General features: G+C 39.6%; 17 protein-coding genes across 17 annotated transcripts; 9 read left to right on the top strand and 8 right to left on the bottom strand.

Moving 5' to 3' along the window:
- Positions 1–15: 15 nt before the first annotated feature.
- CAP2 (F-actin-capping protein subunit beta) lies at positions 16–855 on the bottom strand (the record flags this gene model as incomplete). The annotated part of the gene is made up of 1 exon (XM_454134.1): positions 16–855. The coding sequence occupies one exon, from the start codon at positions 853–855 to the stop codon at positions 16–18; it is 840 nt and encodes a 279-aa protein (XP_454134.1).
- Positions 856–1,465: 610 nt separating this feature from the next.
- Positions 1,466–1,915, top strand: ERG28 (Erg28p; the record flags this gene model as incomplete). Its single annotated transcript, XM_454133.1, has 1 exon — positions 1,466–1,915. One exon carries the CDS (start codon positions 1,466–1,468, stop codon positions 1,913–1,915), a length of 450 nt encoding a protein of 149 aa, XP_454133.1.
- Positions 1,916–2,181: 266 nt separating this feature from the next.
- BCY1 (cAMP-dependent protein kinase regulatory subunit BCY1) lies at positions 2,182–3,582 on the bottom strand (the record flags this gene model as incomplete). The annotated part of the gene is made up of 1 exon (XM_454132.1): positions 2,182–3,582. The coding sequence occupies one exon, from the start codon at positions 3,580–3,582 to the stop codon at positions 2,182–2,184; it is 1,401 nt and encodes a 466-aa protein (XP_454132.1).
- Positions 3,583–3,990: 408 nt separating this feature from the next.
- On the bottom strand, positions 3,991–6,471 carry IRC5 (putative ATPase; the record flags this gene model as incomplete). The annotated part of the gene is made up of 1 exon (XM_454131.1): positions 3,991–6,471. The coding sequence occupies one exon, from the start codon at positions 6,469–6,471 to the stop codon at positions 3,991–3,993; it is 2,481 nt and encodes an 826-aa protein (XP_454131.1).
- Positions 6,472–7,134: 663 nt separating this feature from the next.
- On the top strand, positions 7,135–8,793 carry RSC8 (Rsc8p; the record flags this gene model as incomplete). Its single annotated transcript, XM_454130.1, has 1 exon — positions 7,135–8,793. One exon carries the CDS (start codon positions 7,135–7,137, stop codon positions 8,791–8,793), a length of 1,659 nt encoding a protein of 552 aa, XP_454130.1.
- A 255-nt stretch (positions 8,794–9,048) lies between these two features.
- On the top strand, positions 9,049–9,612 carry SRN2 (ESCRT-I subunit protein SRN2; the record flags this gene model as incomplete). The annotated part of the gene is made up of 1 exon (XM_454129.1): positions 9,049–9,612. One exon carries the CDS (start codon positions 9,049–9,051, stop codon positions 9,610–9,612), a length of 564 nt encoding a protein of 187 aa, XP_454129.1.
- A 97-nt stretch (positions 9,613–9,709) lies between these two features.
- Positions 9,710–10,828, bottom strand: PEX7 (Pex7p; the record flags this gene model as incomplete). Its single annotated transcript, XM_454128.1, has 1 exon — positions 9,710–10,828. One exon carries the CDS (start codon positions 10,826–10,828, stop codon positions 9,710–9,712), a length of 1,119 nt encoding a protein of 372 aa, XP_454128.1.
- A 326-nt stretch (positions 10,829–11,154) lies between these two features.
- SAN1 (ubiquitin-protein ligase SAN1) lies at positions 11,155–13,269 on the bottom strand (the record flags this gene model as incomplete). Its single annotated transcript, XM_454127.1, has 1 exon — positions 11,155–13,269. One exon carries the CDS (start codon positions 13,267–13,269, stop codon positions 11,155–11,157), a length of 2,115 nt encoding a protein of 704 aa, XP_454127.1.
- Positions 13,270–14,165: 896 nt separating this feature from the next.
- KLLA0_E04049g (pepsin-like aspartic protease) lies at positions 14,166–15,935 on the bottom strand (the record flags this gene model as incomplete). Its single annotated transcript, XM_454126.1, has 1 exon — positions 14,166–15,935. One exon carries the CDS (start codon positions 15,933–15,935, stop codon positions 14,166–14,168), a length of 1,770 nt encoding a protein of 589 aa, XP_454126.1.
- Positions 15,936–16,874: 939 nt separating this feature from the next.
- Positions 16,875–17,351, top strand: PEX4 (E2 ubiquitin-protein ligase peroxin 4; the record flags this gene model as incomplete). The annotated part of the gene is made up of 1 exon (XM_454125.1): positions 16,875–17,351. The coding sequence occupies one exon, from the start codon at positions 16,875–16,877 to the stop codon at positions 17,349–17,351; it is 477 nt and encodes a 158-aa protein (XP_454125.1).
- A 230-nt stretch (positions 17,352–17,581) lies between these two features.
- KLLA0_E04005g (RidA family protein) lies at positions 17,582–17,995 on the top strand (the record flags this gene model as incomplete). Its single annotated transcript, XM_454124.1, has 1 exon — positions 17,582–17,995. The coding sequence occupies one exon, from the start codon at positions 17,582–17,584 to the stop codon at positions 17,993–17,995; it is 414 nt and encodes a 137-aa protein (XP_454124.1).
- Positions 17,996–18,494: 499 nt separating this feature from the next.
- Positions 18,495–19,070, bottom strand: SUE1 (Sue1p; the record flags this gene model as incomplete). The annotated part of the gene is made up of 1 exon (XM_454123.1): positions 18,495–19,070. One exon carries the CDS (start codon positions 19,068–19,070, stop codon positions 18,495–18,497), a length of 576 nt encoding a protein of 191 aa, XP_454123.1.
- A 1,006-nt stretch (positions 19,071–20,076) lies between these two features.
- On the top strand, positions 20,077–23,475 carry CAF130 (CCR4-NOT core subunit CAF130; the record flags this gene model as incomplete). The annotated part of the gene is made up of 1 exon (XM_454122.1): positions 20,077–23,475. The coding sequence occupies one exon, from the start codon at positions 20,077–20,079 to the stop codon at positions 23,473–23,475; it is 3,399 nt and encodes a 1,132-aa protein (XP_454122.1).
- On the bottom strand, positions 23,468–24,775 carry URN1 (Urn1p; the record flags this gene model as incomplete). Its single annotated transcript, XM_454121.1, has 1 exon — positions 23,468–24,775. One exon carries the CDS (start codon positions 24,773–24,775, stop codon positions 23,468–23,470), a length of 1,308 nt encoding a protein of 435 aa, XP_454121.1.
- Positions 24,776–25,180: 405 nt separating this feature from the next.
- Positions 25,181–25,930, top strand: PRE9 (proteasome core particle subunit alpha 3; the record flags this gene model as incomplete). Its single annotated transcript, XM_454120.1, has 1 exon — positions 25,181–25,930. The coding sequence occupies one exon, from the start codon at positions 25,181–25,183 to the stop codon at positions 25,928–25,930; it is 750 nt and encodes a 249-aa protein (XP_454120.1).
- Positions 25,931–26,235: 305 nt separating this feature from the next.
- MAY24 (May24p) lies at positions 26,236–26,736 on the top strand (the record flags this gene model as incomplete). Its single annotated transcript, XM_002999347.1, has 2 exons — positions 26,236–26,240; positions 26,319–26,736. The coding sequence occupies 2 exons, from the start codon at positions 26,236–26,238 to the stop codon at positions 26,734–26,736; spliced, it is 423 nt and encodes a 140-aa protein (XP_002999393.1).
- A 371-nt stretch (positions 26,737–27,107) lies between these two features.
- On the top strand, positions 27,108–27,770 carry KLLA0_E03873g (SH3 domain-containing protein; the record flags this gene model as incomplete). Its single annotated transcript, XM_454118.1, has 1 exon — positions 27,108–27,770. One exon carries the CDS (start codon positions 27,108–27,110, stop codon positions 27,768–27,770), a length of 663 nt encoding a protein of 220 aa, XP_454118.1.
- Positions 27,771–27,800: the final 30 nt, after the last annotated feature.

The following is a 27,800-nucleotide window of genomic DNA, read 5'->3' as shown; positions in this document are numbered from 1 at the left end:
TATTTATTCAATTGATTATAATTTCTGGAAGTTTTCAATTAATTCGGAGTGTTGCTCCTTTTGCAATTTGGTAGAATCATCGTTACGTTCTCTCAACACGTTGTAAATATCCAACGTCTTTTCGAAATACACGATTTCGAGCATTGATCTAAGCTTAGATTCAATATCTTCAATCATAGATCCCAAGCTGGAAGAGTGAGCGGGTACTAGCTGTTCAACAGTAGATACGTTTTGCAATTTTACGGTCTTGGAATTTTCTCTAGTTAGATTACCGGACAATGATAGTTGTTGTTCTTTTGATAGGTTTTCCAAGTGCAAGATCACCGTTGTAGTGACATTATATGTGACTTCCATACCCTCTTCATCGTGGGTGGCAGATATGACGTGGATACTGTCCCATTTAGAATCATCTGATTCAGCTTTCTTGAAAAGAATGACTCCCGCGAAATCAGTTGATTCATCAACGTCCCAGAGATACGTTGAAGTGTAACCACCCTCGTAGTATAGGTCCCTATACAACTCGAAAGAATTGTTGCATGCAACTTCTAGTTCTCTCAATGGCTCACTGGGAAAAGGACTTTCTTTCAAATCTTCGGCACTCAATTCAGGGAAGTACTGGTTAGACCACGGTGACCTATGAGAATCGATGTCACGGTTGTAGTCGCAACATAAGAATTCTTTGTTGTTAGCATCGGTATCCTTCTTAATGGTCAATGGGATATCAATTGAGGAAAGTAATCCTTCTGCGATTTCAGGCTCCAACGCAATAAGGTTCTGTAAATGGGTTTTCACCTTTGTTGGATCCAATCTGTATAAAAGCTCGCAAGCAGCATCATATTTCTCGTCCACAGACATTCTAGTTCCGTATCTTCAGTATATTTACAACTAGTTACCACGCTCAATGAGTTTTCTTCAGTTTGCTTGATGTATTTACATTTACCCTTTCTACTCCTTTAATGATTTCTTTCGTAGTTTTCCTTTCAATACGATCGATGATATTTTTCTATTGAGAGACATTGCCAGTATCGCTTACACTAGTAAAATAAAGTAGAAGCATGGAAACAAAAGCTTTGTCAATTGCATACAGTACCCCCTACTTAATGCATTAATGTAATACTATTAGCCATTTATCGGCAGCTGCCTCGGATAGTTGGATGAATATCTGCATCTCACACACGTGACTTCTGCAATCATCTTCACAGTCCTGTCATCTTAATGTAGGAGCATTGATGGAACGCAGATCAATCGCTACACCATACTGACCTATCAATCATTCATGAAGCCATTCGTAATCAATAAATCTTCTTTCTGGTATCTTTATTGATATCATCGTTTAAGCTCACTATAACCCAAAATTGTATATAAATCACCATACAATATCCGAAATGCCACTTTCACGAGGATTAGGTTCATCAAAGGACAGAGTACAACACTTAGGACAGAGCCACAGAAAATAATAATCAAAATGCTCAGTTTCACAGAAGTCTCAGAATGTGTTCAAAAGTCATTGGCATCATTGGCACCAGGCTACTTGTCTAAATGGTTACTTTTCATCTCTGTTGTGTCGATCTTTAATTCGGTTCAAACATACATCAATATTGATTTAACCCGTAGAGTGTATGAAAACAAACCAAATGAAACGACTCCGTTGAGCGCACGTACTTTTGGTACCTGGACTTTGGTTTCATGTATTATTAGACTATACGGTGCATTATACTTAACCGAGAACCACGTTTATCAATTGACTTTCATTTCATATGTGATTGCATTGTTGCACTTTGGTTCTGAACTATTGATCTTCCGTACTTGCAAGTTGGGCACTGGTTTCTTAGGCCCATTGGTTGTTTCCACCACATCTTTGGTTTGGATGTATTGCCAAAAGGAATTTTATACTGGCATTCCCTTCCCATTCTAAAGAAGTCTCACTTCCGTTCATAAAATCGGCATTGGGTTATGTGATCTAGGTATATATAGATACAGCTGATATACAACAGAATAACTTACATAAACGTTACAATTGCGCTTAATCCAATATTTCTGAAAGCATCAACTTCTTGAAAACGGGTTTCATTAGTCTTCAGATATTGTTAGTAGCTTAGGCTCTCTACATGTTGGTATATAACAAAACAGTTTAGGAAATATCTACCTAGAATAGTACTTTCGTTCGCACATATGATACACTTAATGTTTCGATCTAGTGGGGTCATTAAGTTTCAAAACATCCACAACAGGTCCCAATAACCTTTGGAAACCACTCTTACCTAATGTTGCAACCTTAGTTCTAGCAGTGGCAGTCACAGTCGCTTGTCTTGGTAAGTCATTCAAGAGAGCTACTTCACCGAAGTAATCACCCTTGCCAAGCTTTGTTATGACACCTTTGCCTTCTTGTGAGACGTCAGCTTCACCGTATTCGATGAAGTAGAAATTTTCACCGGTATCACCTTCTTTGATTATTGTTTGACCTGCTTCATAGTATTCTGTATCTAATGCATCAGCTAGCTTGGCACGGTCATAAGTCGACAAAGACTTTAGAATAGGGATATTCTTCAATAGGTCGTCATACAAGATTCTCTTCTTGAAAGATCCTCCCAGTAGAATTCTCCTGAACGTTAACCTATCTAAAGCCCATAGTATACAGTCTGTGGAAGCAATAACTGTAGCTGCTCTTGGACTGTTGTACATCAATGCCAATTCACCAAATGAGGAACCTGGTCCAGAGGTATTGACCTTTTGATTATTAACGTAAAATTCCACAGTACCGTCTTCTACAATGTAGAAATAATCACCTTCATCACCTTGCTTGATGATTTCTTTACCTTGAGGAATTGATTTTTCTTCCAACGAGTTGATAACGAGCTTCTTTGAATCAGAGTCTAGTTTATTGAACAAGAAGTTCTTACCCACAGCTTTCTCTAACCTACTAACTTGTTCAGGGGATTTCTCTTGGAAGTTTTCTGGTTTCCAGTCATCCAAATGATCTGGTTGCAACGTTTCTCCACTTACTGAAGTACGTCTTTGAGCGTTGAAGTTGATTGGCAAAGGTTTAGGGTTCACCACGGATCTTCTTGGAAAGCTGTGGGTCGTGGCTGTTGGTTCTGGGGCCATGGGATCCACTGATGAGTTGACTTTGCGTTGAGATTCCGTGCCAACGTTGAAGTTACCCTTGAATATACCTGGAGCATCACCGCCACTTGCTTTTGCAGGAGATGCAGTTGTGTTAGAATGAGTTGAGTCCAAGTGGTCAACAATATGTGTAGAATGTGGGCCACGGTCAACAAAAGGTGATTTAAACAAAACATCTTCATCGACACCGCTTGAACTTATACCTGACTGTGAAGCATTGGCTTTGCTGCTTCCATGTGATAAAGAGGCAGAAGAAGCTGCTACTGAATCATGCTTCGAAGTGCTAGGAAATAACACTATCCCTTTACTTAAAGCCAAAGACTCCTGATTCCTCACAAAAGTACGCTGTTGTTCAAGCCTCTTGGTAAAATAGTTCGCAGCAAACTGCAAAAAATCATTAGGTTGTTTCTGCTCGACTTCGTTCTTGAACAAATCAAGCTCTGTTTGATATGTTGCCATGTCTCTAAAAGATATTCCACACTTTTACCTTAGCCTTTCTCCGCCTATATTAAAAGTTGAATCCCAGCCAGTCAAATTTAAAACGACAATCTCACCGACAACTGCAATAGCGTTTAATTGAAATTAAATTAAATCTTCAGATAATGAGAAGTGTCAATGCAGGACCTTGGGCTCTGAGACTCTCCGGTTTGCTTCTAAAACACACCTTAATGCTTTCTTTTGTTCCTGTTTTATTTATACATTCCTACTTTTTCAATTTTCATCTCTACAGGAGGACAAGGGGGGAGGAGAACAGAAAGATACGGTACGCATAAGTGATGGTAGGGTAATAGTACGATTAAGATAACGCGTGCTGCGAATATTATATGTCTATGGCTATGTATATAGTTGGAGTACATTGTAACTGATTCAGTTATCAAACCCTGTTGTGGTCTCGAAAAGCCTTATATGATTGAATTGGGTCTCGTGTGGTATGTATGCGGGCGGAGACCTGTCTAGTAATTCTTTCATCTCACTTTCTTCCAAGATATCATCAGAGTTTTCGATTTTACTGGTGTCAGCTTGTCCCTGGTTTGTTTCGTTGCTTATCAAGAGTTGTGAGAGTTCTTTAACCAATTCTTTATTGGCACTTTGCTTCGTAGTTGTGGCTAGAGATGATCCGTTCATCTTTAGGAATGTTTGTTCGTTAAAGGCTAGTTTTTTCAACGTATTAAACTTACCCATTTGAATGACAAGCTTTTCCAATTTCCTTTTGTTGACAGCTCTTGTCATGATAACGTTTTCAATTGTGTTGTCACAGTATAGACGGTATACAATGACTGGTTTTGTTTGGCCTATTCTATGTGCCCTGTCCATCGCTTGGAGATCAACTTGTGGGTTCCAGTCACTGTCAAAAATTATGACAGAATCTGCAGCAGTAAGATTGATACCGAGACCTGCAGCCCTAGTGGATAGTAGGAATAGATTCGCCTTTGATCCCTTCTTGCTGAACTCTTCTATTTGCTCTTTACGAGAATTGTTTTGCATGGACCCGTCAATTCTGCACGATATGAAATTGTTTAATTCACTCCAATCTTCGATCAAATCAAGCATCGATACAAATTGGGAAAATATGAGCACCTTGTGTTTCTTCTTGATAAGCTCAGGTACCAATTTCTGTAAGACTTGCAATTTTCCAGAAGTTTTCAATAGATTCTCTAACGTAAGGTCTGTTGGCTCCAAGAGGGGGAAATAAAACAAATAAGTGGAGTTCACGATTTGCCGTAATTGAATCATCATATTTTGTAATCTCTTGTTGAGCAATTCTTTGTGAATGTGCATGTCGTATAACTTTTCCATCTTGCCGATGTTATCGTTGGGTATATCCTGTGAATCTGCACTTAATTTCCATTCGATGAAATCTCTTATACTTTTATTGGAAACCGTACCGATATATTCAGCATTTAAGGTGAAAAAGTCCTTGATAGCCTGCTTTTGAATGGTCTGTTTTAAATTACCCTTCAAGGCTTGTTTGTAATATTTCTTCTGTAATGGGGTCACAGGACATGTGATGATATATTCTCTCTTTGGAGGAAGAGATCCAGCCAAAACATTCTTCTTCAATCTTCTTAATAAGAATGGTTTCAATATTGTGTGAAGGTTTGAAATTAAATTCTTCTCTAGTTCATCGTTGATGATCTTCGTGAGTTTCTCTGAAGAGCTCTCAAGGTTCAAGTCAGAGAAGTCAAACCATTTGTTGAAGATCTCGAAATCGGAAAAGATATTCGGCAATATGAAATTCAATAATGACCATAACTCCCCAAGGTTGTTTTGCAATGGAGTACCGGTGAGTAATAGTCTATTTGAAGTATTTATCCTTTTCAATTCACGGATTAGTTTACAGTTAATATTCTTCAATCGATGTCCCTCATCCACGATCAAAAATTTCCACTGATATGAGAGAATCAATTCAATATCTCTAATGATAATTTCATAAGATGTTATGATAACCCCTTCACCCTTATTGTTTTTGAAAAATTTCCCCATCATTGCATGTCTTGCAGCTTGCCCTTCGCTATTATAATATTTCAATACAGGAATATCTGGAGCGAACCTTGCAAATTCATTCATCCAGTTTTCAACTGTACTCAATGGTGCTGCAATGAGAAAGGGACCCTTTGTGTCCATCTCATAAATGAATGCTAATAGAGCTATTGATTGGATGGTTTTACCCAAACCCATCTCATCGGCAAGAATCCCATTTAACCCATTCTCATATAACGTGATCAACCAATTCAAACCTTCTTTTTGGTATGGTTTCAATTGGCAGTTTTTAAGAAATGACGGTTGCATAAAGGACGAAGACAGTGATGTTGACGGTGAACCTTCATCTTTTGGTTCATCTCTCTTCATGAGGGTTTGAATAGCCTCTTTTTTCTGTTTCTTCTTCTGCGGAGTTTCGTCCTCATCATTTTGACCAGCACGTTCAAGTAAAGTATCGGCAATAATACTAGAGTACACTTGACTTTGCTGGACAAACTCTTGTAACTTTTTAATTTTCAAACTAATAGTATGTGAATCGTTCTCAAAGTTCTCATCGCTATCTTCATTTTTAGCGGCATCTTCAGATGAAGCCTTCCTACCGGCACTCTTCTCATCTATTAAACCATCTAACTCCTCATCAGAACCATCAGAATCATCAGAGTCCAAAAGCGTATCATCATCTTCATCCGGCCCCTTACCATCCAACCAGATAGGTTCATCGGTGGTATCTTTGACGTCGGTGTCGGAGTCACTGTCCAAATATACGTCAGCCGTCAAATCGTTCTCTGATTTCTCTTTGTATGAAGCCACTGGTTTCGCACGGGCACCAGAACCACGCTTCATCATCTGTATAATGTCCATAGCCATTCTGGATCTCTACACCCCTCGGTTGGTGATCAATGGCCTTTAAGCTGATGTACCCTACTTGCTTTCCACTGATCATCTCTGTTTTTAAAAACGCCAAGTGAGAAATTCATTTTGGCGTTCTTTCAGAGGGTAAGAAACAACAGAGTAAATAAGACTGAATACTTCAATGAAACTCTCCAAGAACCTTCATTTTAAGTCAGCTCCAATTGATAGCACTATATAACCGAGTAATGATCTTCAGAAGATATAGCGGGGGAATGTTACACTGTAGTTTCTTTATTGGTTAATCATTTCGTTCTGGCTTAACATGCGGCTTGTGAAAGCCTTTGAAATATGAGGTGAGAATAAACAATAAGAATCGCCATTACAAGAACATAATAGTCAGATGGAAGTGATTCCGGCACAAATGCACCAGTCATCTCCCATACCCGTAAATTACTGATCAACTTTAAGTCCTCTCTTGTCTGCTTTCAATGATCACTATTCACGATATACACCAATTAAATAAAATCAAAATATCGCCAACATTGAAATTGGTGTAAATTGACAAAAGAATCTGTTAAAACCTGCGATAGGTTAAGCGAGAACAAGACAAGGGACAGTTACTGCTGTGATAGTGAGACGAATTGAGGCAGCTATTGTGCGGTGCGAGAACAAACCATTATGAGTGTTGAACCACCAGCTGATGTCAAGACTGGGTCTCCAGCGGATGTGATGGGATCAGGCCCTATTTTTCCACATTTGCAACAACAACAACAACAAATAGTGATCGAAAATTCGAAGATCGATTACGATGCCGAGGCAAAGAAGTTAGAGGACAAAGCCAGCAGGTTTTTGGCAAAACAGACGCACCCTGTTATCATTCCTTCATTTGCTGCCTGGTTTGATTTTGATGATATCCATGAATTGGAAAGAAGAGCGTTGCCAAGTTTTTTCAACGAATCGTCTCGTTTCAAGACTCCAAAGGCGTATAAGGATGTTAGGAATTTTATGATAAACACATATAGGTTGTCTCCTTATGAATACTTGACAGTGACTGCCATCAGAAGAAATATTGCTATGGATGTGGCATCTGTTTTGAAAATTCATCAGTTTTTGGAGAAATGGGGTCTAATTAATTATCAAATAGATCCAAGATCTAAACCATCACTTGTTGGTCCTAGTTTTACCGGTCATTTCCAGGTGGTACTTGATACACCTCAAGGTTTGAAACCGTTCGTACCACCAGAGGTTACTGAGGCCGAAACGACTCCCGTAGGATCAACGCCTGCAGTAGCAGATGATGCTGCGAATGCCACAGCGGAGTCTGCAGATGATAACAAAGAGGAAAAGAAATTGGAATTCAAACGTCCAGAGCCATTCCCAGTCAATCTTTCTTTAAGAAAAAATGTCTATGATACAATCCATGACTTCAATGCTTTACGTCAACTCAATTTACAAGCAAGGCAAATCAATAAACAATACGTATGCTTCAGTTGTGGTAACGATGCCACTACAATTCGCTACCATAATCTAAGATCCAAAAATGTCAACATCTGTTCGCGCTGCTTCCAAGAAGGTCACTTCGGTGCGAATTTTCACTCATCAGATTTTATCAAGTTGACCGAAAACAGTACGGTAAGCAACAGTTCCTGGACCGACCAAGAGCTTTTATTATTATTAGAAGGTTTAGAAATGTATGAAGACAAATGGGACAAGATTGTAGATCATGTTGGTGGAACGAAGACGCTAGAGATGTGTATTGAAAAATTCTTAAGCTTACCTATTGAAGACAAATATATCAATGAAATATTACCTACTCAAGGCTCTGTAAAGCACAATCGTGAGAAGCCTATAAGGACTACAGATGCAATTGATGCAACTATAAAATCGCTACTTGATGGACTAAACGATAAAGTGTTACATGAAGACGTTCCGAAATCTGCAGAAAGGATCTCAAAAAAGTACATAGAAGAATCGCAAGTTGTTGTACAAGACCTTGTCGAAAACACATTGGATAAGCTGGATTTCAAATTCCAGAAACTTGATCAGCTAGAAAAATCCATGAAGGCTGAAAGAGAAATTTATCTCAAGGAGACAGAGAGGTTGGTAAATGAAAGATTAAAGCTGACCAAACAAATAAAAGACATAAACTCGCACTTAGCTGAACTACAGATCACTAAGAGAATTGTATTATCATCAGACCAGAAGAGTGAAACTGATATCTCCCTAATGGAGAAAGCAGATGTCGAAGGTGAGACCGAGTTAAAGAAGAATGATGAAATCGACATTCAAAGTATTTCTAAATCTGAACCTCAGTTATATACCAAATGGTCCCTATAAAACTAAATAAAGTGTATAATTAATGTATACCTTGAAGCTTATTTCATGGGTATGTTACTTAGTTCGAATGCTACGTACGATGCCTCCTTTTGGATGGCTTTGGGTATTTCTTTTGGTTATTGCACCTTCTCTTTTTATAAGTCCATATTTAAGGTTAAAATGGATCTTAAAAAACAATGGATCAGAACTTACTTTGTTATGCTTAGCCAAAAGTCAAAAGTCAGTAGTGGTTCATGACAACACCAATCTATCAACATGTCATTACCTGAATTACCGCCTAGGCCAGATCGTCCAAAGTCTACCGAATCACTCCATTGCTCCGATGTTGAGCTACCTCAAAATGTGGATCTTTTGACCTTTAACGACATTCAACAGTTACTTCAGCAACAGGATATGCCTAAAGAATACGCAAAACGCTTCAATGATAACTTAGTTCAGGATATTTCAAATAAATCCGTGGCGTGGAAAGCACAAGCTGAACAGTTAATAGAAGGGTTGAATAAATTAGCTGAAAATAAGCGTCATTTGAAGGGAGAATTAGATTCCTTTAAGAAGCTTGAATTCGAATACATGAAAAAATGGCAAGATCTTGATCTTCTGATCAATAGCAAATTCAGCAACGATGCGCTAAAGAAGCAACTGCGACACAATGTGATCAATCTGGATGAAAAATCTTCTCATATGGTTAACGAAGTGCCTGTTACTGACGAATCTCTTGACCTGTTTTTGGAACAATATGTTAATGAGCGCACAGAATATCACCTACAGCGAGAAAAATTGGCAACATGGGAACAACAGGATACTTTGAGATTACCATGAGTGTAGTGCATTATTGATTATTGATGTTATTATGTAAAATACATAGATTTTGATTTTTAAGAGTGTATTAAGCATTAAATCGTGTTTAAAATGACTGCTATCTTATGCCATTCCAAATGCAAACTTGACCATCCCAGCCAGTCGAAGCAACAAAGCCTGGCGTACCCCATAAACTCCAATCTGCTCCAAAAACGAACTCGGAATGCTCCATAAATATGAATCTACAACCATGGGCTGGATCAATGCTATTCGTTTTCCCGGTCAGCCCATGACCATCATCACTTAGATCTGTCCAAACTCTGCACGTCATATCATATGATGTTGAAAGTAACATGTTACTATGATGAGGTGACCATGTCACTTTTCTAACGGCTAATTCATGGCCTTGAATTTCATTAATGTTGATTGGTTGATGTCCTTGTGACAGCATTTTTCTGCACATTCTCAAATCCCATACTTTTATCATCTTATCCACTCCACCCGTAGCAATTATATGAGGTCTATATTTGTTAAAATCACAGGTCAAGGCTTCAAATCCCCCATGGCCAAGAAATTGATGTTGCGGTAACCCATTATTAGGCACCCTTAGATCGTAAAGCGAAATGAATGAATTTCCAGAAGAACATAAGACTAGGTTTGGATCATGCGGAGAAAAGGTAGCCTGGTAGATACATTCTTTGTTTCCATCAGCGTGCTGGTGCTCTTTCTGATTGGACATTGGTACACGTACCGGCGCAACAGCGGAGGTTCTACTGAGAGTTGAAGCAGCATTAGTGTCGTTCGGACTCATAGTCATCAAACTTTGAGGTCTCATCAAAGACCATAGCTTCACTTTTCCATCCCAAGAACTGCTGACAAACATCTGCTTTTGTATCATATTCCAATTGCAGCTGAATACTTCACGTTGGTGTTCCTTATATATGGCTATTGGATAGTCCTTCAATTTAATATCGAATAACCTCAAAGAACCATCGCCTTGAGCAACAAGGCACTGGTTCTCATGAGATTCATTCCATGCCAAGTCGAAAAGCCCATCTTGAGTTAGGAAAGAATTAGACTCTACTAACTGACCATTTGGCATTATGTCTAAAATTATTAGTTTTCCATTACCAACCAAACCAAAGTTAGAACCTGAAGCAACCGCAAGTTTGTTATCGTAGAAAGGTGAGTAAGCTACACCGTAACCACTATAGCCTTTCATATGATACTTTAACATCTTGCTTTATGATTGCTTTCGTTACTTTCTGCTATCCTATTCGACCTAGTTGATTCCTGGTCAATTGTTGTTATGATTCAAAACCTCTCCCATTGAAATATGCTTGATTCATGTAACTTGTGATTTTTCAATGATTTCATGAGTCTTCTTAAATATCAAATAGAAACAGCTGCAGAGAGTTTAAAGACGGAAGGACATTAATATTAAGATAGATAACGTACGTACATTATGTATACTATGCGGAACGATAGTTGATGGCTTATACAATTAGTCTTCTTTGCGGTGATAAGATTGGTGTTAGATCTTTTTTTGGTTATTTGACGATATCATTCGTTGGTAGCATCCGTAACATTATTCTGGTTTCCATCAGAAGTTGCCCGCTCCGTATGCACTGCACTAATTTCAGGGTTTTCTGCATGGTTGTTGGAGGATTCCTCTGTGTGCGATGCAATATTAGCAGAAGTTGGCTGTGAATTAGTAGTTGTTGAATCAACATTGGACGAGGATGTTTGAGATGTTTGGTTTGGAGGTTCTGGAATATCTCCCGTGAAATTCACAGTCCGAACTCCGTTAGCATGACGATAGCTAGCGACTCCGGAGCTGAATATATTGGAACTTAGTAATGGATCAATTTGTGGATTGGACAGAGGAGCTGATGTTCTGCTTCCTCCTTCGTGACGATGTCCGGCAGTATTTCTGCCCAATCTAAAGAAGGACGGTAGTCTAAATCTACTTCCGTTAGCCTCCGAAGAAGGGCGGTTCCCGTTACGCAATGTATTCAAATGTTCCAAGTATGCAGAATAGCGGTTCTCTAGAGCCGGGTCAGTATGTGGATTAGCTGGTGGTGGTTGGATGTTTGACGGAATTTGTGTATTGGTGTTTTGACCTCGCTGTCTCCGACCAAGCAATGGCAATAAATTGAAAAACCTTCTTGTCGTTTGCGCAAAATCATGTCCAACATGACTGTTCTGCTGACTGTTCGTATTTTCCGCATTAGTAGCAGTATTATTGTTGTTATTGTCATCATTATTGTCATCGTTTCCACGACCAGTACTAGTTCTTTCTTCGTGTGCTCTACGTAAAATGGCTCTGATATTTCCCAACAATCTTTGATTATCTTCCGGCAGATCGTTGAAATGGGTTATTACTGGGGTATTCGTTCTTCCGGCCGCATGTGTGGTATTATTATCAGCGGTATTAACGGGAACTGGATTCGTAGCCTGTTGATTTTCTGTGCTTCTTTCTCCGGTAGCCGCTGGGGACGTGGCAGTAGTTGCTGCCGCTGTAGGAGTTACACCAGTATTAGCAACTGGGGGTGTGGTTAAAGCCGTTGGTTGGTTGGCATTTGGATCTGATAGGAAAAATATGAAACTGGTTGAAAAAGTTCTTGACTGATTATTAGTATCATTAGTAATATCTTGCGCAGATTCTGGTTGCTGTCTATTTTCATTAGTATTTGAATTTTCCGTAACACGAGAACCATCCGTTTGATTGGAGGCTGTTGTGCCAGTTGTCATGCTTTCTGCTGAACTAGTATTCAATTGATTTTCTCTAATTGTGTTCACTACAGCTGGTTCAGGAGAACGTTCATAAAGCAGTCTTCTGATGGATTCAAAAGTAGATTGTTGAGTAGCGTCTGGTCCATTGTTTCCTCTTGAGGACGTATCATCGCTGCTGTGAAGAGCCTGTAATTCCTCTTCGCTTAAGATAGGTGCCCTGCAGATCGGACAGCTGTTATGTTCTGTTGTCCATTTGTAAAGACACTCTCTTCCAAATACATGACCACAAGGAAGTACCGTGGCTGAATGTCCATAAGTAGGAGTGTCTTCTTGACCTCCTTCCTGTTCTCCTGTGTGGTGTGCACTTGATTCAGGATCAGGCAGTTCATTATCTACACGTTGATCTGATTCGTTCTCTGGTAGGCCTTCTTGATGTGGTAGCGGTGCTGCTTCTTCATTACGCTGTCTTTTAGAATTCGGTGACTCGGCACTACCAATTTCCTCCCGACCTCTCTTCGATGAAGTACTGGCAAAATCCTTGGGGTCATTAATTAAATCATCGTAACAAATAGCACAGGTTTTTTCGTCCAGCGTATCAACTTTCTGTACTTCAAGTTTCTCAAATGCTTCTCTCGTAAGTCCACTGTGTCTTCTTTGATCCCTGGTTAGTGTCTGGAAAATATATTCGCTGGCTAACGCTATCACTTCGTTTAGCCTCCCCGAAGAAGTATCACTCGGGACATCTGCAAATCTCAAAATCATAGGAGTGAATGCTGTGTTAGCAGCATCGTTGCCAGCTTGCTCATCATTCCCTGATAAACTGGCATAATTTATGGCTATTGTAAAATGGCTTCTGGATGGGCCGCTTGCACCGTTCTCACTTGATTCGCTACCCCCACGGTCAGGAGCACTATCACGGCTTTGATCATGGTTATCAGACATAACAACTGCCGTGTCGTTTGACCCTTTGAGCCCCACTGACAAATCAATTTTATTTCTCAGTCCAAAAAGGTTATCACTAATTCGAAGTGCTACACATTTTTATCATTTTTTTAAATACTCAGAAATCAACTGAAGTTCCATATTGGAAAAATGCCGGAAATCTCTCTGATTGTGGTTGGGAACACCAGACGTTGAGAACGTCTTTTCATGTGACACACCTATTCCCAGCAAAGGAAAGAATATAAGAGGAGTACTTGGGTATTAGTAATGGTTCGCTGTAGACTGTAGAAAATATATATATTAACACTCAACTTACATACTCACGGGGTTACAGCAATGTAAATTTTATGTGCTTATAGTGGTACAGAAAAACCTATAATTCTTAAAAGAGATACATAGAACTGTAAATATTGGCTGGACAAGGGGCTGATTGAGTTTAATTAAGATAGTGTCCGTCTCTTGGTTGGGATTTTTGTTCACTCAAACAAATTATCGGAATCAATTGATCAATATAAAATGCTCGACCTGTCGAAATAGTTCGAGGGTAAGTTGAACAATATTCTTGATAGAGAGTATGCTTATGTGAGAAATTGAATTAACTAGGGTGTTAAAAGAAATTCTGATTATAGGCTTTCTGTTCCTATGCAAGTGGAACGGAGATCGAGCAACGCATCAATTTTTGGGCAGTGAAAGGGTTTCTATTGGCAATAGAATCTTTGATCTGACAAAGAACCGAAAATGTGCTAAATTAAGACAATGAAATAGACGAAGAGAGTAAGACCAAATGTGAGATGATGTGAAACGAAGTTCCTCTGATAGAAGTCTGCATCGTGTGTGTTTGTGTGTATTTTTCTTTTTTTTTCTTTTGCTTTTATTAAGTAACAGTCTTCCTCAGCTCAGAACAAGGATGGGATGGAAACTGCACTTAGAAGTAGACAAATTAGCGCAGCCAAGTGTGGTACTGGCAAGCTGGAGGCAGCGCCTTCTTTTTTTGAAGAGGAACCGGTTGAGGTTGAACCCGAATTACCGGAGGTTGAACTGCCGGAGCCTGAAGATCCTGTACCAGTCGAAACAGTACCATTAGCATTGTTGGTAACTGTGAAGATATTACCTCCAGTAGATAAACTTGCGGCAGTAGACCAAGTGCTGGAGTAACCTGGAGCTGCAACAGCACTTGGCACTGAATCCCTGATGACCTCGATTTTTTCGTCGCCGCTAGTGTAAGAAGCTTGTGCTAGCGAGATTTCGAGCTCTTCCAAATCGTAAACAACGTAAGCACTGGTTAGGAAGGCATCACCTAAAGTAATTTCGTTATCAGATTGAGGGAGTATTCCCAAGACACATTGGGAAGAACTGCTCGTTGTAACAATGTAATCACTTAAGGGGGATATGATATGGAAGCCACCAAAGTCGAAGACAAGATCATAATCACTGCCAGAATCACAATCCACAAAATAGTATCCTGAACTGGAAGAGTACGTAGCACTAACAGAACTTGCAATGGCAGCAGCTAAACTACTTGGGAAGTAACAGAATGTGGCACCAGTGTCTAGCAATGCAGGGTACTTAGTCTGTGTCACAGTCTCGTTACCATAACTGCTCGTCACACCGATACCTTGTAGAGTGATCGATAATCTAATCTGTTCAGTGTAGCCTATGCTTCTGAGAGCGTTGACCATTGGAACGGTGTACAACGTACCTGTATATTTGCTGTGATCGACGGCACCGAATAAGATAGAACCAGAATCCGCATCTAAGTCATTCAAGAAAACAGAATATGCATTCTTTTCGATGACGCCGTTTCTTTGCAACACGATAGGGAAGTTATCGTATTGATAGCGGTTGTAGGTGCTTAACTGACCGGAATAAGTGGATTCAGAACCTGTCAATCCAATACCTAAGACACCGAATTGGGAATCTGTGTAGTTCGAGACAGCAAAGCTGAGCCCCGTGACGTTGACATCGTCCAAGTGAATTTCATCTACACCCCAATCACCATCAGCAAAGGTACCATCCGCGTAAGAGATATAGAATCTAGTGTCATTTGATTGCCAAGAAGACGACTTTGACGTGTCGAAAGTACCAAACTCAGAACAATCCAAAGTGGCCAGGCTTGATGGGACAGATCTTATAGAAGTAGCAGCCACTGTACCCGATGTGAGTGCAGTAGGAACTGTTTGCGTACCAGCACTACCAGTGGCACTAGCGATACCAGTGTAAGTGTAATCGGTGGCTACATCAGTACCGAAAACACTCAGTAAAGACGACAACAGGGCAGTATAATCCTGTCTTTTTTTCTTCGAAGAAGACCTAGAAGCGGAGCAGAACGGATTGCCCGATCCAGGCACCCACAAATCAGAAGAACCAGTATCGATTAAAACACCAACCTTTTGTGCAGGAGTACCAATCTCTAAATCAACAGAGTAAAACGTGTTCTGGTTATCGATTTCAACGTCGACGTAACCATCTGCACGCTTCTTCAAATGGCCAACGCGTCTCTTCGATAATGACGCCTCAGACGCGTCATTCCCTCTCAACTTGTCAAAAGACATGAAGACATGCTTCTTATTCGCCTCACCGACCTGGGAAACGTCACGTTTCGTAATATACCCAGCAGAACCAAGGGACGCCAACAGCGCCCCCAAACAAACATCACTTAACTTCATTGCTGGTGTTTGCTATATATGCGCCTTGGATAATAAAAGGGGGAATTAGTAACCAGTACCAAGAAATGAACTTTAATTATTAAAGAAAAAAAGACGTCAGCCAAAGTATAACGTCTTCTGTAAAATGAAAAGACCCTTTATATATATACGCTAAGACAATAGCCGCTGTTTTCTTTCCAATTCAATGAGTCAGTTACCTCAAACTTTTAGGAGAGAAGGTACGTGATGTGAAATGCAAGATGGGTAGAAACATTTTCCAGTGTACGTTTAATCGTGGGAAAAAAACCTTTATAATAAGGCAAGTTTCATAGAACTTCCTTTTTTTTTTTTTTTTTTTTCAACGTTTCAAAGTTCCCACATCGCCAACTTTCGACACGGGAAACAAGCACAAGCCTTCATAGAGCGGGGCATTTCGTCAACGATTAAATATAGAAATGAAACGAGGCAAGAAAAAAAAAGAACTGAGGACACACCGTGAATGCAGATGGGAGCGTAACGGGCCAAGCCCCATCGATGACGAGTATGTTTTTTACTCTGTAGAATGTAGAGCAATGTGTAGTTGTGTAGTTGTGTTGGCTACGTTCTCCTCAGGGTCTGTCCTGTGAAGTATATCTGGGTAACTAGGTTACGGACGTGGTTTATTTTGAGTTGTCATTTGAAGCGTTTTGGCAATTTGGTGACCACTAAGTTATCTGGCTCTCCAGTAATACCCGTAATACGCAGTAACTGGGTGAAGAAATTTTGACAACTTTGTTGCCTGAGCACTCCATCGCCGAAAGGGTGATTTGCTGCAATTTTTTTCCTATATCTTATTGAAGAACTGAAAATTATTCAATTTGGTTCAATTCTGTGACGTGATTGATTGATTGACGGTCTTTGCACGCACGCAAGCACGCATGCATGCAAACACACACACACATGGGAAATTAAAGATCGAAGATGAGTAGGATTGTTAAGGAGTATATGGGGTTGCAGAAACGGTTGCAGACCCCTGAATTCTCATGGATCAGTTTTCTTGCACCGGTAGATGATGATGACTTATCCGAATGGGTATGTCGATTCCAAGGCCCGTCAGAATCGCCGTTTGAAGGGTTTGAGTTGGGTTTGAACATTACCATAGATCTGGAAAAGTATCCGATCAGTGGCGGTCCTCGGGTTCTGTTTGAGCCACGTACCGTGGCTCACCCTAACGTGAAGTGGGACACGGGCGAGATTTGCCTAGATCTTTTGAAAGATGCATGGACCCCGATATATACCTTGCTAGATGTTGTTGGAGCTATAAGAGATTTGTTGGCAGACCCTGGTTTGGACTCGCCACTAGATCTAGACATTGCCCAGATATACGATGCTGACTATGAAGCCTACGTGCAGATTGTTAGGTATAGACTTGAGGAGGCGCGGTTGGCACGCGTTTGAGTACGACTTTTACGTAGAAATACACAGCAACATGGCTGGATTTTTCATTTTTCCTTGCAGTGAAATTGAATAGGAATGATTGAAAAAGGATTAAATGATGGAAATGATGCAACTTATATTCCTTTGTACATGTTTTATACACAAATGTATGTTACTTTGACTTAGTACTTTCTTTTTGCCTAGCTTCCCTATTGTTCGCGGGGTGGAGACACTTGATTATCGAAAGAGAAATGGCTAGAAAGATTACATGGAAAGACGTTGGGGTTAAGGACGGGTTCCCATTAATTTCACCTGGGTTCGCTACAGAATCGGGGAATCAGTTACTATTCAGTAGTGGTTGTGTTGGTACAGATCCTGTTACCAATGAACTACCTGAGGATTTGGAACAACAGGCTAGAAATTCCATGATCAATTTGAAGAAAGTGCTTGAAGTATCTGGATCTTCTGTTGATTCGGTCTTGAAAATCTTGCTGTTCGTTTCCGATGGTAGTTACGCTGGTATCGTTAACAAAGTTTTCAAAGAATTCTTCCCTAATCAACCTGCTAGATCGTGCATTGTCGTTGCATTCCCCAACAATAAATTGAAAGTCGAATTAGAATGTATCGCTGAGATTCCATCCAAGAAAAGATGGTTCAAGTTGTGAAGGCGGGGTTTAGATTTTCCGGGCTTTGCGTTCCAAAAACTGTGGTGGAAAAGCCTATTATATATATGCCTCTATAGCATGTTAATTATACTATATGTTAACGAATATATGTTTAAAGAACAGACTTTGCTGGGAAATTTACGAATGTTCTTAATCCAATCTATGCCATAATAACTGAAAAGCAAATTCAATTACCATGGCACAGGGTGAAAGTACAAGGTGAACGGCGTGTAGTGTCCGAATCAAGTAAGATGTCGAATAAGGTTGCTGCGATGTGAAGAGCATTGAATTGTAATAATTAGGAAGAAAAAAATAGAAGGGCACCGGATGAGACTTGAGCCTGCAGCTTGTTTATGTGTATATTTGTGGTATCCGATTGATAAGAATTAATGAGTTTTCCAAAGTTAAGACCAGCTTTCCTCTAAAACGGTGAATTGAATGATAGGTTTAATGTATGCAGCGATGGGGTAGGATCAGTCCATTCCCAAAATAAAGTGCATTATTTCAGCTTCCACTGCTGTAGATACTCTTGAACCACTTCTTCGTATTGATCTACCGACTTCTCGTCGGAAAGTTCATCTGTCTGTTTTGGTGGGAACTTCAAGGTCATCTTCTTATCCTGTGGTTGATCCAACTGATAAGGTTTCAAACTTGCAGATACTTTATTAGGTACATCGTTCCATTCAGGGTAGAACTCCATCCCCATTGCACTACTGGACCAAAGAGCGCTTTGTAACAACTTGTTTGGTATCCGTGGATTATAACGCCACGTCCCGTTCACGCCCCCAGATAAGATCCCTCCGGTCCCGTTGGGACCGGCCATGAATGGATGTTCTGGTTCGGATGCGAAAGCTGCCTTAGACTTTAGTTTACCTCCCCCATTCTTCTCCCTTTCCACTTCTAGTTCCTTCACTTTCGCTTGGAATAGCGGGTTATCCCTCAGCGGAGACACAATAGGCCTGTATCCGCTGAACAAAATGTCAGCCGTGAGTTCTTGTGGCGCAAGAAACCTTGTCGTTGGCACGCGAGGAAGCTGTCTATACATTTGTGTGGCTTTGGACTTTGGAAATGGCATTTTCCTATGGTTGTATTATACTTTTTCGATGCTTTGATGCTTTCAACTAGATAGTAAAACCTGTTTAGATTCTTATTTGTCCGACAGTACGTTATCAGACCTTGCTTTTAAATAGTCTGACAAGAAAACACGATATTTCCGATAAACGATTTAATCCCCTGTTTCCTCTGAAAATATTAATCCACCGAGCTTTAGGAAAATCACGTAATTTCACATACTTAAATACTTAAAGCAACTAAGTAATCAATTTCGAGACGATAATCCAAGCGTTAAACCCTTGAACTATATATACTCATTTTATATATGTCAGATCAAAGGATGATGAAACCGCATATGTCATACGTTGCTCACCGAGTCAATCCGACTCGTTTTCACACTATGTCACTATGTGTCTAAATAAGACTTCACACACCCCTGGTTTTTCTTGTGTAAGACTCAAACATTCTGGGGGAAATAGCGGGCAAACCTTCGGGTACCACGCGTGTTTCTAGCTCAGTTTATGGGTGAGAATTGAGATTAGCCAAATTCTGAAAAACTAAGTAAAGAAATGCAAAAACCGGCTAACGGTATATGCAGTGTTAGCTGGTGCTCTCGGCGATATCGGATCAAGGATTGGTATCTCGGGGCGGGTGTGTGGGTGTATTACAAATGTTTAAAGGAATGTGATATTCACGTGAATATCACGTTACTGAACTTTTTTGGAGGAACCCATCTTTTTTTTTTTTTTGAAAAACACATTTACAGATATCAAATGTTATAATACTATTATAGTTTATGTTCTAACATGAGATGAGGTGGGATGAGAGATCGAATGAAATGAAGCTGGGTGTACTTTTAGAGGATTGAGCTGGACTTAACTGAGTCAGTGAAGAGGAACGAACGGAAGAGCTGCTACTGCTTACCCTGGTATCGGTCGTTTGTTTTGTTTTAAGACTCACTCTTCTGGACTATAGAGAAAACCCTTTTCTCTAGCGCCGTGTAATTTGCATACGCATTCCAATTTACCATGCTACAGGAAAAGAGTTCTGTTCAGCGATTATTTTTGGCCGATTCGGATGTTGATGAGAGCGTACTGTTAGAAAAACTCGTCATTGCTCTTTTTACCACGGTTCCTGGACAAGCGGTTGTCACACAATTGATTAATGATGCCAAACGAACAAATGACGTTGATGGGGTTGAGTGTCTGATACGAATGAACGATCCCTACTGGGTGGCACTTTTCGGTACTTGGGCAACTGATAAGCATATTTTGTCATTATTTCTAGGGTGGGTTTTAAGGAATGAAACGGATCATATCGATTTAGAGAGGTATTCAGATCAGTCGTTTAAAATGGCTATGAGATTTCTTCTCACGAATCAGGACCCCAAATTCACTGCACCACTATGGGATACATCCAACATTTTACTAGATTATTTGCATAATGCTAAGCCTTTGATAGAAAGTGTTCTTAAGAAACTTGACGGCTCGCAGTTTTTGCAATGTCTAATGAAATACAACCGATTGTATGAATTTAATGGTTCTTACCAATGGTTTACCCCTCCGCAGTCCACATCACATGCAGAATCTCCAACTACAATTTTAGAACGTAATTCTACTTTTTTATCTACTCTAGGGAATTTTGGTAATGATATGGTTCGTGCTCTCTCTCAGTTGAAAACTGGCGATATACGGCTGAATTCACTAGAATCATACGGAAAGAATTCTGGGCATAATAATCCACCGTTGTCAAAACAAGATGATCACAATCCGTTAAACTTGAATGGCAAATCTGATCGATTTAATTTGTTTTTTAAGCTTGGGTTACACAAAGAGCCTCATCCACTCCTTGCAGAGCAATTTAACTCACTTTGCTTATTTGCGGATCCCATGACTCAACCTCCTCCAAACGATTCTCATATAATTTCATTGGATTTATTGCATGACCTGTATCTAGGTTCTTTGACTGCTTATATTGTTAAACTGATACCCAATTACCAGAAAGTCTGGAAAATTCATTTGAGCGCAAATTTGGAAACTATTACATTGGCTATTTTGCAGATGTTGCAGATTTGGGATTATAGATCTCTAGACAATTTGAAAGATATCCAAGCAAGAAGCCCTGATGCATACCCTAAATACATGACATCGTGGATCCCATACGATCTTTCTCCGCCCGAAATGGAAATTCTTTATATGATTGCAGGATTATCTTTCTATTCGATGCACAAGATGCACTCTGATAAGCCGCCGAGGTTGAACCCATTCTTACCTATGATGCTTCGAGCATGGAGAGGTTTAAGTTCAGCATTAGTGTTAGGTTTGCAAATAGATAGGTTTGAGGAAATGCAGATGCTATATGGTACTCCAGTAATTGTTAGTGCAGTCATTCGTGGAGCTTCTGCGTTGCGCTCAATTATCGCAACGATTCTCAACGGTCATGTGGATGAGAAGTTGCACGATTTTAAACATCAACCTTTTGGTGGGTTCATGTCTCCTCATGGAAGGAAATTATGCAACGGGGCTCTTTACACATATGAAATGTATTATTTCGCAGCACTCCTACCATCAGGTATGGATTATGACGAAATTGTTGAATTATTGACTGATATACAAAAAGGAGATAGAATTGATGAAGATGTCAGATATATGTTTGATTATGAGTACTTTGATTACAATGATGCAGATACAAGTAAGCTAACAGATGGTAAGCTTATGTTTACATCTACTAAAAATGAACTCGAACAGAAAAATAGATTCAGAATGCTTAGGGGACTCTACAAGCGCTGCCTTTGCAAGTTTAGTGATGAAGACGACAATGATGACGATGATGACGATGACGATGATGATGACTATAATGGTGAAAAAAGCGTTGTTGGATTGGATGAGAATGGGCAGATCAATGAAGCTGAAACCCCTCAAACGTTTAGCGAAAGTAGCAATGCTGTTGCTTTCACATCTTTAATGACGCACAGAGACTCTCAAAATGATTTCGTTTCTCATCTTACAACAGGTTATGATAAAAACGGTGATGATTGGAGGGATATACCTCGTGGATTAAATCTATATTATATGGATGATTACCAATTTTTGTCTAAGTTGGACAAAGTTTCTCTCTTTGAGTTGTTGAGACGATTACCAGATAGAAACGTAACGTTTTCTCAAGCCTGTACGGTATTGAGAAGTATTGCAACATGTGTGAAGCTAGAACAAGAACAAATTCTACTGAAATTAATTACGGCCACTTCTGCAGAGGTAGATTTGAAAGTGCTTCCTTTTTCTACTGATGAAGTTATTACGGCAATTTTTAATGATGATGGAGGAATTATAAAGCCTTTTCCATTTTCAGGCTGCAATGATAGCTTAGGGTGGAAAATCTTCGATGAGTTGATGATGAGCCATGGGCACAGAAGGCTCTTAATCTATCACTTGACACATAGGTCGTACACTTTCTCGTCCATCCATTACGTGTATGAGTTGTTATTCGGTCTAAGAGGCAATCCTGCCAGGAGTTATGATTTAGAATCGACTAAGAACAAACAATTGGGGATTCTTAGCTGGACACCCACTGGAGAATTCGAAAGGGTTGCTGCAATTGAATTCTCTAGACAAGGAGTTATTGAACTTTCTGCAATTGAGAAAAAAATGTTGCTACAAGAATTTTTCGTGGGTGTGTCTTCAGGACTGCTAGGTGAGTATAATGATGCGGGTTTTGAAGCTTTTTCAATTAAAAATCCTTCAAAAGTGTATGTAGATGATTATGGTGAGGAGTTCTTCTCTGCAACATCGCGTAAGGCTGAGATGTCTGGGAAAGTAAAGATGGTGTGTTTCATTTTAGAAGAAGTATTAAACGATAAGGAATTCGAGTTTGTTCCACATGAAGATTACGTTTACGAATTAAAAAGGTTTTTGATGCAATGGTCGACGTTTTCTGCTGAAGCATGTTCCATGTATGCTCTTTTGAAATCGAAGGCTTTAGGGAAAGTTCTTGATCTAGGGACCGAGGGGTTAGATGATCGGCCAAATACTGACCCTGATGATCAGCTTTTGCCAGTAGATTTTGATAAATTAAAACTAAGTGACATAGATGACAGATGGGATACGGAGACTGATACAAGCATTGAGAATGGTGATAAGACGTCCATTATGTCTGAAAGGTTCTCCAGAATGCTACCAGTTCAATCTCTTGATGGACAGCCTGTTGACAAAGTTTTCCGTCACCTTCTTCAGAAATATCCTTTGACTGAAGGAACTCCTATTCACGGAAGGATAACTTTGGAGTACCACGATCATATTCTGCCACTGGACATCAGAACGCATCAATCATTGCATAGAGAATTTTTGGCGGTCTTTGATATTGATTACTTAGACATATTAGAAGCTCGGCAGCAAGAAGCAGAGGAAGAGTGTGATGAAATGTCTATTTAGAATACTGATCTCGTAGTATTTCTTTCAGAGCGGCTAGTTTGTCTTTGATACCCAGAATATAGTACATAATTTCATTTTGCATGTAGGAATTTTGAAGATTATCAAGAATAAGTAGCGCGTTCTCCAATTGAAGTAGTTGAGTTTCTAACTTAAAAGAGTCCGACGGTGTCTCTTCTAGCATCAACTGCGATAACTTTTCCGATATCGGAGGAAACCGAAGTTTATTTTTCATCATCTTTTTGAATAATTCAGTGCGCTGTAGGTTATCCATTCTTTTGTAATAGGCGATTACCTTGGAAGCAAACTGTTCTTGTTCTTTCTTGGTAAGAGTTTTATTGATTTCCAGTTCTTTGAAAAGAGATTTATTTTCTTTCTTGATATTAGAGAATAGGGTTTCAGGAGTGATATTCGCTTTTGAAATAATGTGTGCCAAGTAGTGATACTTTGTTGGTTCTAGAGTAACGTCTGAATCTTCTTCATCTGAGTTTTCAGCTGAATCTTGTGCATTATTTTCATTATCATTATTTGAATTATTGAGCTGTTGAGAGCACCACGTTTGAAATAGTTCATCCCGTTTGTCATTAGAAGTAATCAAATAATAGCGTGGATCATGCATTATCCGCTTTGCTTGGATCGACCAAGTTGAGTAAGGATCTAGTTGAATTTCATTAAGTAATTGAATGAACTTAGATTCTATTTCCGTGTTATTCAACGACGGTAGCGTATCCTCTTCTTTAACATCTATAGAAGATGGATCATTCTTTTCTTCTACCTCTGATTCTTCACCAGAATCATCTGATGAGGAAGAGTAACCAGAAACTAAAATATTACTCGATTCGGATTTATCTTCCGTGTCCACGTTAGAATTTGTTACTTGTGGTCTCTCCTCAGTGATATCGTTTTGTTCTTTGTCGTTACTGTCGAGTTTTGCTTGTAAAACATCTCTGATCTCTCCATAAACGTCACGGTCATTTCGAAGATTGAACCCTCGTGCTACACCTATAAGCAATGCAAGAAGAGATGTATCAACTTTATCCAACAAAGCTTTACTCTCATCATCCGCCAGTTTGAATTGGGACACATTAGATTCATCGTTGTGAAAGAATTTGGAACCATCTTTACAAATCACTAGGTTCCAGTAGTTTCGTAGAGGTAAACAGAACACTGGCACTCTCAATTCCTTCATACCAGCTTGCTGGCTTCCGAACTCTTTTGGTTTTTCCTTTGTGGATACCTTGGACCTCGTATTGAAGTAGTAGAAATTCCCCGAAGGATCTTTAAATCGCTTCCATTCGCTCATACTTGATTCAGATAGGAACAATGGGCTCTCCGCCAATTTAGTTAAAACTTTAAAACTTTACTTTCACAGACAGGTGCAGCAATGCAAATAACATCTCTGAGACAGGTCTTCCACCTCGTACACTGGGTTGTTCTCACTAAGAAAATCCATTGAAGAGCCGTTAAACAAAGGTTCGTTCTTTTATTTTTTTTTTAATGTCGACCTTTAAAATGAAATAAAATACAATCAAAGTTAGAAGAAATCCAGTGGCAAACCTTTGAAACTAGAGATTGAACAGCAATTGGATTCAACCAGATAGTTAAACTTGTAGCTAAAGTTCATCGAAAGTAGCAGCAAGAGCATTTCTGTGAGCGTACAGGTAATTGGTCTGTGAGAATATAAAGAACAACTAAGAAGTCAGAACAGATGGGGTCCAGAAGATACGATTCGAGAACAACCATTTTCTCGCCAGAGGGAAGATTATACCAGGTTGAATACGCTTTAGAATCCATTTCACATGCTGGTACTGCGATTGGTATCATGACTGAACAAGGTATTGTATTAGCAGCTGAAAGAAAAGTGACATCGAAACTATTAGAACAAGATACTTCAAGTGAGAAATTGTACAAGTTGAACGATAATATTACGGTTGCAGTAGCTGGGTTAACTGCAGATGCTGAGATTCTAATAAATACAGCCAGAGTACAGGCTCAGAGCTATTTGAAGACGTATAATGAGGAAATACCTGTTGAAATGTTAGTAAGAAGGTTATCCGATTTGAAGCAAGGGTATACTCAGCATGGTGGTTTGAGACCATTTGGTGTTTCGTTCATTTATGCTGGTTATGATGACAGATACGGGTACCAGTTGTATACCTCGAACCCATCTGGTAACTATTCCGGTTGGAAAGCCATCTCTGTTGGTGCCAACACACAAGCTGCTCAAACTTTACTACAAATGGATTATAAAGACGATATCACTCTGGATGGGGCCATCGAACTAGCCCTAAAGACTCTATCTAAGACTACAGATTCAAGTGTGTTGACCCACGAAAGATTAGAATTCGCTACCATCAGCAAGGATGCCGAGGGGAAGATATACCAGAAGATCTATAAACCAACAGAGATCGCTACACTATTGGAAAAAACCGAAATAGTAAAGAAGGATGATGATTAACGATAACGACAAGTCATCCAACACATGTGTTCAACTACTGGACATTAACTGCCTTTATCCTCACTGCCATATATAAGTACGTATGTGTTTTAGAATGTAATCATCATTCAATCAGTCTACTGTCGAAAACGTCTTTACCTTTACAATTAATTAAAGAATTGAAGCTTTTTGTTGTTAAAATACTATTCGCGCATGCAATGTTGAGAAAAAGGATAAAACAAATTAAAGAAAACTCGTAGCTAGTAACTGTTTGGGCTTAATCTCATTACTCATTTAGTATAACCACGGTCTAATAAGCAAATGCTATGAAGTATGTCTGATGGTAGCGTTATATCCGCCGTTTAAACCGCAGAAACTTTAATTTTACTAACACTTATAACATCAAAAGAACATTCTTCATTACAGGAGATGTGCCTGTTGGGTATCAGGTGCCCGATTTCCCATCCTTATATTGGCCCATGAACAATGGTAAGTTCAGCGTCGCATATCTCTACTACCTCCCCGATATATGGAGGTTTACGATCTTCTGGACCATGATTCTATTTGCAATAGTATACGGAACTACAGGTGCAATCGCATGGACTACACACAAGAAAATCTTATTCGGCTTTTGGATGATCCCATTGTATATAATGATAGGCATGGCGCAGGCGTTTGTCTCGGGAACTGTGGTGGGTATATTGATCGCGATCATATATAAGGCAGGGTTATTTGCAATGTCTACATGGATTCCCTTATGCTGTGCTGTGGTCCAAATTTTATTTAACGTGAGCACAAGTTACTCGATGACAAGTCCGATCATATGAGTGATGTATATATATTAGTCGCATTCGGTTATATAGTTAATTTTAACCGTGACCCATTCCCTTCCTGACCTACACAGTTCATCTTAGCTCATCTCGGCCCTTTCTTTGGAATAGGTTTTTCCGTGCGGTCGGTATAAAAATGAACAAGGCTTATAAAAAGAACCAATCCAGAAACATGGAACAGGTAACTTAAGTAAACGAAACCTGTTAATATTGCTCTCGAGAAAACAGAGGATATAAGAGAATTGGAAGAAACCAGTTAGGATATCTTTTACGTCATACTTAGGGGACAAGGTAGATATCATCTAGATCCAGACTATATCCCATATCGTTTAATTTTATCAAATATTAAGGAATTGGAAGTATAAAAGATGCCATCAGTGGAAGAAAGTGTAGCTACAATTAAGTCAGAGTTGAAGTATTTGAAGGAGCAAGGTGCATTAGCAGAGTTAGCATATAAGGATATTGAATCGTTGTTACCAAGAGTAAGACCACAACCACCAGTAGCAGATACGATGGGTCAAAATAACGAGATTGTGGAAGCACTATATGCATTTCAACCACAACAGGATGGTGATTTAGCTTTGAAACCGGGAGATAAGATCGAGATCTTGGAAAAGTTAAGTCCTGAGTGGTACAAGGGCAAATGCAATGGTCAAGTCGGTGTGTTCCCAAGCAATTATGTGAAGTCAGTTGACACGAAAGATGTCGAAAAGAGAAGCTCTTCTGCAACTCCGGTTGCAAATCTGCCTCAATATGCGGCATATACTCCACCTGGACAGCAGATGCAAGTTCAGCCGCCAGTACAACAACAATCACCATTCCCACCACAGTTTACCGGTTATTACCAGCAACCAGTGCAACAACAGCCAATGCAACAATACCCTCAACAGCAGCCTCAAGAACAACCTCAAGAACAAAGCAGTCATCAAGGCTCCGCAGCATTTAAGAAGTTCGGAAGTAAATTGGGAAATGCTGCCATTTTTGGTGCCGGTGCCACCATTGGTTCTGATTTGGTGAACAGCATCTTTTAGAGATAGTTAATGCCATGTTTCTTACTAAGA

Source organism: Kluyveromyces lactis (genome assembly GCF_000002515.2).
Source record: "Kluyveromyces lactis strain NRRL Y-1140 chromosome E complete sequence".
NCBI classification, from domain to species: Eukaryota; Fungi; Ascomycota; class Saccharomycetes; order Saccharomycetales; family Saccharomycetaceae; genus Kluyveromyces; species Kluyveromyces lactis.
This window is presented reverse-complemented; position numbering and strand designations above follow the sequence as displayed.